At 43.1% G+C, this 10,750-nt stretch overlaps 1 protein-coding gene across 2 annotated transcripts; it reads left to right on the top strand.

Annotated features, from left to right (window-relative positions):
- Positions 1-5,615: 5,615 nt before the first annotated feature.
- LOC122074540 ((3aS,4S,5R,7aS)-5-hydroxy-7a-methyl-1-oxo-octahydro-1H-indene-4-carboxyl-CoA dehydrogenase) lies at positions 5,616-10,549 on the top strand. 2 transcript variants are annotated; one of them, XM_042639414.1, is made up of 7 exons: positions 5,616-6,076; positions 6,158-6,306; positions 6,648-6,860; positions 7,069-7,164; positions 8,171-8,316; positions 8,722-8,941; positions 10,112-10,549. In XM_042639414.1, exons 2-7 carry the CDS (start codon positions 6,172-6,174, stop codon positions 10,304-10,306), a joined length of 1,005 nt encoding a protein of 334 aa, XP_042495348.1. In that variant the 5' UTR covers positions 5,616-6,076; positions 6,158-6,171; the 3' UTR covers positions 10,307-10,549. The 2 variants fall into 2 exon arrangements, with proteins under 2 accessions (XP_042495348.1, XP_042495347.1); XM_042639413.1 differs by having other exon boundaries at positions 5,616-6,306.
- Positions 10,550-10,750: the final 201 nt, after the last annotated feature.

Raw genomic sequence — 10,750 nt, 5'->3', positions numbered from 1 at the left:
AAAAAAAAAAAAAAAAAAAAAAAAAAAAAAAAAAAAAAAAAAAAAAAAAAAAAAAAAAAAAGGCCATTACCTAGCGCACAAAGATTTTTCGCACTTAAACAGGATTCTGAGAAGATATATAGGTAGACAGCCTTCTATGTTATTTGGCTTATTTCACTTTTTGGTTTAGTTCAATTGATTCACGTGGCCTTAGCAGTAATTTGGCCCATTAATACTGCTAATGGGGACTGTTCATTTTTATGTAATTTGAACTGGGCTTCGACTTGGAACATGCCTGGATCTGCCCAAGATTGGTCACAAATTTAATGGCAGGGGGAAGGCCATCCTGGCATGGTGATGGAAGGCCGTGTCCAATGGGTATGGGCTTGGGGTATAATAAAGGGCAACCATTGTCGAGGTATGACAAGTCAATCATATGAATTATCTTTTTTTTGGAATTTTAACCTAATTCTAAGATGCCCTTTCGTTCCTCCTTCCCACCCTCTCCTCGCCTCTTATCTCCATCATAGTCTCCCACCCATAGTATAAAAAATGGGATCGGATCAGATCGGTCAGGATATTCGGACCAAATTGGTTTCATTTAAGACTAATCGCCAATGCTAATTGATAAAATATCAATCCATTGGTAAGGGATAAGAGTAAAATTAAGGGTGCATAAGGGCTGGGTTGAGCTTTTGAAAACCCTAATCTAACCATGCATCCCCTTAATTGAGACTTGGCCTGGCCAGCCCTTTCAAGGCTTGAAAAAAAATCAACCCCAACCCACCCTCATGTGCACCGAATCCTTACTTTAATCTAATATATAAAATGGCAGGCAACATATTATACATTGATTGCCATACACGGTATAAGAGTAAAATGGACCCAAAAACCAATTTATGCAAAAAAAAGAAAAGAAAAAAAGGGGGGTTTATCTATCGGATTTCGGCTGATATCGAATTGGAAATAGTATCAATTAAGATTGATCCCAAGTTTATCTGAACCTAAAAGGCTAAAAGCAATCTGACACCACAATGAATCATATAACTAAAGAGGTGAAGTTCATTTGTGAAGAAAAATAACCGGAATCCAGAATGAAATTTGCAGGAAATAATTGGATGGAGATGCAGAAAGAGTGAGAAAATGGAACAAAATTTAGCTGTTGCGCTATAGCTGCAAGCATGTTGGCAGTCAAATAAATAGAATCATTCATTTTCCCTTGGTTCACAACTATCCTCTTAGATTTTACTATTTTCTAAAGAATAAAGTTTTTCTTCACCATTGGGTGAATTCGTGGTGAAGGAAGAGAGGGTCCTGATGTGACCCCTCTCTCCCCATGTATCTCCCCTATTGTCTAGTGTTGATGAGGTATGATGAATTGATGTCCATTTAAAACTTGGTTATTTTCTAAATTACCTCTTAAGACTTCAATTTCTTTGACTGCTAGCAGGGTTGCAGGTAGGTTCCCACCAATTTTTTGTGAGAAAATATAGAATCAATGTTGTGTTGGAAGTTTTGCATTTGGCGATTGATGAGGCAAAATATGTCCCTATTGTAAGATCCACCCGCGAGTTACCATTTTGACGTCCCCCTTCACCACCAATGGCAGAGCAGGAGAATGTCCCAGCAAAGACCCCTCCACAAGGACCCCAGCAAATGAGGCTTGATGCGCAAGTTGCCCAGGGAGAGCGGGATCAGCACGAGCAGAACCCTCAGCTATCTCGCCATGTCCCATCATCCCGGGTAACTCACCCAAACATGGAAGAGTAGATGCAGAGCCTGCAGCTACAGGTGTTAGCGACAAACGCATTGGTGTGGGACTTCATACGTCAGTTCAGGTCAGCACTTCCAGTGCCACGGACTAGTTCAGCTCAGTTGCCTAGGCCGGTTCAGGCAGACAACTCAACGATGAATCTCCTGACAACAGTGTCACCCCTCAATCAACAGCAAGGAAGGGGTCGGCCAGAACGTCATGTACTGTTCACTCAGTACCACCCCGCTCTCCTCCCTAGGGGAGCAGGCAAGGTCCTGTTCCAGCCCAAAATGGGAGAGCTCGTCATTCCACTCGTCACCGGATCCCAGAGACATATGATGTCCATAGATCCTCACCCTAGGTAGAAAGACGCCAGCTGTTGACTCAAAGACTCACTAGAGGTGTGCGTCCGCACAGGGAAAAACGAGAAAATTCTCAGAGGACAGCTCGGCGAGATCAACCCCATGGGGGTCAGGACTCGCCCACCAGGCGGACTAGAGGCACACCAGAGGCGCACCACGGCAAGGTCAGGATCGGCCTGTTGGTCACCAAGGCCGAGGAAGAAGCCCCAGAAGAGGTGAAAGGGCACGATGATCCCTGGATCACCGAGCCGAGGTGAGAAGGGACGACCTGGAGTGCCGCATCCAGTGCCTCACTGAGCGAGTAGAAGGATTGCAGAGGCAAAGGCACCCGATCGACATAACTGTAACTCCGACCCATAATGCACTATCCAACGAACTGATAGACGTCGAGCTGCCCTCAAATTTTGTGATACCCGTCTTCAATGGATATGATGGCACCACAGATCCCTATGATCATCTGCTGTATTACAGCTCGGTCATGACGGTTCATGGTAGGTCAGACGCCGTTCTCTGTCGAGCCTTCGCAACCTCATTAAAAGGAGCAGCGCTGGTAAGGATGTCGAACTTGGGGCCACGGTCCATCCACAGCTATGAAGAGCTGACAAGAGCGTTCCTCACACGTTTTCAAGCAAGTATGAAGTAGAAACAAACTACACAAAACGTGATGAACATGAGGTAGGGAGCGAGAGAGACTATAAGAGAGTTCCTTACCCAATTCACCCAAGGCAACACTGGAGGTAAAAAGCCTACCGGAAGGAGTGGCGTATAGCACGTTGTGCAATGGGGTAATGCACCCTGATCTGGTTTAGTCTCTGGCCCTTGACTTGCCAGAAACAATGCCAGAGCTGTTAAGATGATGCTATCAATACGCCAACATAGAGGAAATCCTGGCCGACAGAGGAATAGGTAATCAGTCGGAGAAGGAGAAGAAAAGGACTCTAAGACCTAGGGACAATTCTCGGGAGCCGAAGAAGAACAAAACAAATCGCCACTTGACACAGCTGAACCTGAGCGATATGAACTTGATCATTCTAGAACAAACCTGCTCTTAGAGATCCAAGATCAGAAGTATTTTCGCTGGCCCAGGCCAATGACAGCTAAACTAGAGGAGAGGAACCTTAACCAGTATTACCGATACCACCGAGACCATAGACATGACACTGAAGACTGCAAGTCTTTGAAAAAGGAAAATTGATGAGCTCATCAATACTAGATACCTCAACAAGTATTTGAAGCAGAAAAATGGTGGGAATTGGCCCGAGCCGAGGAGAGATGATGCCAGGCCGAGCCGAGATAGGGTCGAGCCGTCCAAGGAACCAGACACGGACCGAGCTGATGCTTACGATAACCATCTCGTGGGTCCAGCTATTCTAACAATCATGGGTGGACCCACCACGGAATCAGTCAGAAAAGCCAAAGCCCACGCGCGGTTCGTATGCATCACAGAACAGCCTATCGAAGCCCTTAGAATGGATCCACTCATTACGTTCTCTGACAGAGATCTCGAAGAGTTGAACTGGCCTCACAATGACTCTGTCGCAGTTCAATTAGTGGTGGCAAACCACCCCTTCTATAGGGTCCTAGTGGACACAGGAGCCTCCGTTGACCTCATGTCCTACGAAGCCTTCACAAAACTAGGGCTTGGCATTGGGACCTACGCCCTGAGTCTCGGACAACTCATCCTAGAGAGCATCAATCTCCTTCATCAAGTTGCTGTTGGCATTGAGCTGCTTAGCAACCTCCTGTTCCATCTCTCCAGTTATCAACCCGACATCATTGGCACGGACCTCCTCAGATCTGGCCATTTTCTTCTCAACCTCTAGTTGGTCTGTGATCTTGTGTGGCTCCCCATGAAGGTGCTTTTCCTCCTTCGCCTTTGAACAAGAGACAACCACGTCCTTGAACCGTTGAGCAGCCTCGGCTGAGAAAGTGAAGCAGCGCGTTTCGCATCGAATTAAATGCTCTAGTAGATCGATTCAAACTCCTAGAGCGGGGGGCTAGTGATGAGGCAAAATATGTCCCATTCCTTAGCACGGCTGAAGCGTGTATGCAAACCTAAATAGGACTGGCCCACTACCTCGGCCCTCCATCAGGTTGTGTTACCACCTCGGCCTTCCATCAGGCCGTGCTGCCACCTCGGCCCTCCATCAGGCCGTGCTGCCACATCGGCCCTCCATCAGGCCGTGCTGCCACCTCGACCCTCCATCAGGCCGTGTTGTCACCTCGGCCCTCCATCAGGCTGTGCTTCCACCTCGGCCCTCCATCAGGCTGTGCTGCCACATTGGCCCTCCATCAGGCCATGCTGCAACATTGGCCCTCCATCAAGCCGTGCTGCCACATCGGCCCTCCATCAGGCTGTGCTGCCACCTCGGCCCTCCAACAGGCCGTGCTTCCACCTCGGCCCTCCATCAGGCCGTGCTACCAGTCACCTCGGCTCGATCAACCTTTCACCTCGGCTCAGCACAATCAAGTAAGGCGCCCAGAAACGTGCTCTCATCCACTCCTACATTCAAGGAACGTAATCCCTGATCACGGGGGCAGGACTCTATCCATTACACGTCATCAGTGGCGTTCACCCCTCTCACGACTTGCACCTCCGAGATCAATGGAGAATATTTTCAGAATATTTTCTGGAACCTAGAATATTCCCAGAATCACAGAGCCACTCTCCTCAAGGACTCTACGCTTGAACCGAACTCTGCACAAACTTCCCTCATTCTCTCTCCATCAGCAGCCTATAAATACCAAGGTAAGCCTCCATCATGGGGAGGGATCAATCACTTATTTTACTAGAAAAGCTCTCTTGAGCATCTGCTATGGAAAGATCTGACTTAGGCATCGGAGAGTCCCCTGTCGAGTCAGCCCGACTCTCCCCTGTCATCTCTTCTGTGCAGGTCGGTCAAAGCACCAGGAACTGCACGGAAGATCATCCGGTCAATTTTTGCCGCATCAGTGATCAATGACCATCCTAAGCGATTGTCAATTGTTGCCATCAATGATTTCCAAGAGCGATTCTCAAAAGTACATCTCGTCTATCAACTCTAGAAGCTTCAATACTGATATTCGTTTAGTTGTGGACGATATCATCTTCCTTTCTTCTTCGTTTGTGGAGTGCAACTTCAGTTTCAGTCGTCATGAAACAAACATTGTTGCTTACTCTCTTTGTGCAGAGCATTCTCTTCCTCCATTATAATTGAGTTTCTTTGTAATGAGTTGTTATGAGGAAAGTGAATATTCACATACGTGAATGTACGTGAACGATCCTGGTCCATGGATATGGCAACTATTAAATGAGGAGAGAGAAAATATATGCCATATCCACAGACCAGGGTCGTTCACGTATATTCACGTACATGAATATTCCCTGCTCTCAGTTGTTATGAAATTTTCCTATGCCCTCGTCATGGGGCAGTTAAATTATCACCCGTGCTCTCCACTTGGATGCCTGTGAGCTCTTGTGGGCTTCCACTGGCAGGAAACTCCTCTCTTAAACAATTTAAACAATTGGACACTGCCCTTTCAACACCTCCTGAGGCGCCCTCCGCCGCCGTGGGCCGCGGAGAACAAACAATAGTACACTGCCTCTTCAACACCACTTAAGGTTAGAACTTATAGGAAAGGGCTGAGAAATGATTCAACTAAGAATTCATGGTCAAGAAAGAAACACAGAACTCGATAACGTTTTAGTCTCTTCTTAAAGAAAGTAGAAAGGACGATGGGAAGAAGAAGAGGCGGCTGGGGTGGATGGAGGCAAACTAAATAATAAATAAACTAAAAAGAATTGGAATGCATCAGCTCTGGACCGTCGGCTGCTGCATTGGATAAACCACTATTTTAACGGATAGCCGATGGAAACCACGACTGGTCAAATTCTATTCTCCTTTCTGGAATTGAAGCTAAACCCAATTCATCAAAAAGATCATTATCCATGGATGACGTCTCAAATTGTCCAAGCTTACGTTGTAAGGTCGTCCTTGCTTTGGTAAGCGAAGTAGCGAACCAGATTTGTATAAATCAATATCTGATTTGGTAAAGTGTTCATCGACTGTCTCGTCTGGTATAGAAGAATACGCAGAGATGGGTTGGAAAGGGATATTGGGGTTCGAGTATGGGATCGTCCAGGGACCCTTGGGACCTGATATCTCGGGCCCGGAGCTCGTCGCCGCCGTTGCTCATGCCGGAGGAATTGGATTACTCAGAGCCCCCGATTGGGTTCGTCCCTCTTCTTTATCTCTTAATCTTTACTAACTACTTTCCTGCATTTCCCTTCTTTCTGGAATGAATTCTGTTAAATTTGAATGAATTGCTGAGGACCCAGTTGATCAAAACATGATACTTCAAACAATTGGTAGGTGTAAATGAAAGAGAACGAATATGTGGAAAAAGTAAAAGCAAATGACGATTACTTCTCTGTTAGTTAAATACCCTACTGAAATTTATGCCTCTTGTACATAGAAAAGTGTGTAAGACATTCACTTGTGTTTTGATAAGTGCTTCTGGTTCAATTTTCTCAATTTATCTTCATTTTGATCTTCAAATTTTTCTTGAGCCAGGAATCACCAGATTACTTGAGAGGGCTAATAAGGAAGACAAGGTCTTTAACTGACAAGCCCTTTGGCGTGGGCGTTGTTCTTGCATTTCCACATGAGGAAAATATAAAGGCCGTGATAGATGAAAAGGTCGCAGTGTTGCAGGTCTCCTGGGGTGAATTCCCAGAGGAACTGGTACTCAAAGCTCATCAAGCAGGGGTCAAGGTTGTTCAACAAGTGAGTGGGCGATATTTAATGATCTCTACTGTTAATGGACTTGAGTTATGACTTGGTTAATATTTGTACTCCTATAGGTTTTATAAAGGCTACATCGACTAAAATCTAGAGCTAATTTCTGTTTAGGAGGGAATGGATGTTACAATAGTACTTAACCATGTCATGTTTTCCTTCATTATCTAATTTATTTACCTCTTAACTATGAAAGGTTGGGAGCCTTGAAGGTGCCAAGAAAGCTATTAATGTTGGTGTAGATGCACTTATAGTCCAAGGGCATGAAGCAGGAGGACATGTCCTCGGTCAGGTATCAAATGACTTACACTGTTAAATGTACAGTAGATGAACTGCAGAGGGTAGAGAATCTATGAAATTAATATATATATAATCAATGAAAATTTGCAACTCAATTTGGATCAAGCAGTTGAACGTCTAGTTTTGATCCATATCAAATATGTCCCTGAAAGAGTACTTTAGTTTGTATTAGCATTCACCATATCCTGTAATGATTAGTCCTCTTTTGGTTATAATAAGTGATTAGTTTGAATCAACATGCCTTTTTGTCTCTATGATGATTCAGATTTTAAAGAGTAGTCAATAAACTACGCAAACAAATTCAGAACTAGTCCACGTCAATTGGGTGAAGCATTGGGATCATGATATTGGATACTCTTGCCCTGAGATCTGAAACTGTTGTATTAAGCTTTTTAATTTTCAAGTTTGCCCTTTTGCTTATCTGCTTGTCAGGTGATCCATTGTGTTGAGACCTGGTGAGGGTTTGCCAACTCCTAGCTGTTGTGAAGTGATAATCTCCTCCATTTCCATATTTTGAAGTACCCTAATGTTGTTCTTAAAATTTGGTCTCACTGAATTTATTCAATTAGAATAATGCTTACAAGAACAAAAGCAAGGTCAGTAGTTACTCGATTGTGATACGGTGATTGGCCACGCACACACCGGGGGGGGGGGGGGGGGAGCAGTGTTGGCTACCCATGTCAAAATGCATACAGACCAATCAACATAACTTCACACATTTCTATTCTTTGTTTTTCTTCCTCAACTCAATTCCAATCAAATCAGTAGCCTAACGATTTCCTCAATACATGTGGTGGTATCAACCATGTAAGGATTAAACTGTTCACTGTTCACCATTTTGGCATGCATTCCATTGACAATTGACTGGTCTACAAACATTGCTTTGTCTATTGGAAAGGAACATTAATTCATTTAGTTTTTTCTCCCATAATACATAATTTGCTTTTAAGTTTGCTACATTTCCTTCCCCCTTGGCTGTGATTTGTTCTGTTGTGTAGGATGGGTTGATGGCACTGCTGCCAAGAGTAGTTGATCTTGTGGGTGGTCGAAACATACCTGTCATTGCTTCGGGTGGCATTGTGGACGAACGTGGTTATGTTGCTGCATTGGCTCTTGGTGCTCTGGGTATTTGCCTCGGCACTAGGTTAGTGACATGCTATTTCATTTGGAGATTTTTTTAAGGTACATCGATGAAAATGGAACGACAGTTAGAAATAGCACATGGAATACATGGCTATATGCAAGGAATGGAGTCACTGTGCAGCTCCTCCTTGGGGATCTCATCACTCAGAATTGACCTCTGGATGATTATGAAAAGAAAATAAAAGAAGCTTATGAAAATATAATTCTGGTCATCCAAGGTGGTTTTTTGGAGATCATGGATTCCTTGGATTGTGGGTCCAGTCCCAGGCCGTTGCTTGTGCAGCACATAGGTTGATTTTTAGGCCCTTGTATTTTGATTTATTTTCTTAGTTGTGATATCATGTCTCAAGTTGCCCATTTTGAAAGCCTTCAAAGTATTAATTTGCCCAGAGCTGATTCCCCACAGGTTTGTTTTAACGGAGGAAAGCTATGCTCACCCTATATATAAAAGGAAGTTGATTGAGCTTGATGAAACTGCGTACACAGATATATTTGGTCGAGCAAGGTGGCCTGGAGCACCGCAGCGTGTCCTGAAAACACCTTTCTTTAATGATCGGGGGCATCTTTCAGAACATGAGAATGAGGTCAAGCAGCCAGTCATTGGCCACACAACAATACATGGCATGGTCAGCATCTTCTTTCCCTTTTTCAAACTAGCAATAGAAGAATAATCATCAAATACTGTTCTGTGCCTGAAAAGTTCACTCTTTGACTACGATAAAAAATCTAACTATTTTCTATTATGCTATCGATCTTATCTTCTCAAAATAGTTTACCTTACAAAATTTTATTCCAACCAGATGGAGCCTGCCTTACTGCAGATACTCCATCAGTTCTAAAAAAAATATACTGACGGGGTTTGATATCTCTCTCAACTTGGGATCATTTTCCTCAAAACTATTGTTAATGCAACAACTGCCCTGTTTTCTCCTAAGATTGTTATAGAATGTCAATAAGATCTAGCTTGTGAAAGAAATATAATGAACACATTTTTATTTGAAAAGCTGGAATCCTTTGATTGTAACATGCAGAATAGTAAAATAAAAAGAGTTTATTTCAAATTGATGAACATTGTTAGATTCCTTTTCAAAAGCTATAGTTCCCTTCCTATTCAACTTTTAATCGGTGACACAAGTAAGCAGCACCATTTTGTGTATGATTAGAAGACTATAAAACGATAGAGGTACATCCAAGGGATAAGCCCATTAAATAAGCCATAGCTGTTTCAATTATTTACTGATGGAAATTTGTGATTGATAAGTCATATCTGTATGGCAAGAAGATTCCAGAGAATCAACTACAAATGTTGTTTGATATGCTGGTGATGGATGTTCTTGTGTGTTCCCCACCCCATCCCAAAAAAAGGAAAAAAATGATATGCACGGTGGAAGTCCTAGGTGAGTTGGTTCTCTGAGTTTGTAGGCAGCCTGGAAAACCAAACTTCCTCTGTTAGGAATTGTTCGCTGCCATTATGCACTGGAAAGGACATTTTGAGTTCCCAATTAGTGCATTTCAATATGTTTTAGTTTTCCATAATAAATCATGTGAGTAGAAACTTTATTCTGTTTGATCTTTTATATCCGAATTTCTGTTTGGACTGAAAACTTCATTGAAGCAGTGTAAGCTGAACCAATAGAATTATGTTATGTCACCACCCCACCATGAAAAAAATGATTGGGTTATATAAAGAAGCAGCATAGGATCTTTATAAAATTACGAGTAATCTGCGAGTGCAACAGATGAAAGAAATCAGAAATTTTCTTACATCTTCATTTACTTTATTTCATCTCCAACAGGAGAGGGAAGTCCGACTTTTTGCTGGTACAGTTCCAAACGCAACGACAACAGGGGACATTGAAAGCATGGCCATGTATGCTGGCGAAGGTGTGGGTCTCATCAAGGAAATCATACCTGCAGGTCAAGTGGTAAAGAGGCTAGTCGAAGGCGCTCAGCTTTTAATCCAACAGAAATTCCATGGAGAGACAATTTGAACAAGGGAGGATTAGCCTGAACTCATAACCACTATTCAGTTTGCAAATTGTAGTGAACTTGGTTAGTGGGAGTTACAGTTAAGGTCTTGAACAGTAATAATCGGATTGCAGTTCACTGGTGCTCAGCCTGAAGAAATACATTTGCTTCTTTGTTGGTGCTGTATTTCAAATTCAAATTGTCACATAAAGTTAAATTATGTAATCATTTTGAAAGTGGTTTCCTGGTTGTGATGTTGTTGTCCATTTTAACTCGTTAGCAAGCTTTGCTCAATCAAATGGAACTGAACTTTGCAACATTAAAATATGAAGCATTGAAAATTTTAGGAATACCAAGAGAGTGTGTAGCCCTTAGGGAGTACATGGACATACATGGAAAGTTAATGCGTACATGGGTGGGTGAATGCATGATTGAATTGAATTAGAGCTGTAATTTGACATGTGGTT

Source organism: Macadamia integrifolia, chromosome 3 (assembly GCF_013358625.1).
Source record: "Macadamia integrifolia cultivar HAES 741 chromosome 3, SCU_Mint_v3, whole genome shotgun sequence".
Taxonomy (NCBI): domain Eukaryota; kingdom Viridiplantae; phylum Streptophyta; class Magnoliopsida; order Proteales; family Proteaceae; genus Macadamia; species Macadamia integrifolia.
This window is presented reverse-complemented; position numbering and strand designations above follow the sequence as displayed.

Bases quoted from the DNA above. Each gene is read 5' to 3' on its own strand.
- LOC122074540 (XM_042639414.1), top strand. From the start codon at position 6,172: ATGGGTTGGAAAGGGATATTGGGGTTCGAGTATGGGATCGTCCAGGGA. The intron at 6,307-6,647 runs GTTCGTCCCTCT...TTCTTGAGCCAG, and splicing joins TACTCAGAGCCCCCGATTGG to GAATCACCAGATTACTTGAG. The intron at 8,942-10,111 runs GTCAGCATCTTC...CATCTCCAACAG, and splicing joins ACACAACAATACATGGCATG to GAGAGGGAAGTCCGACTTTT.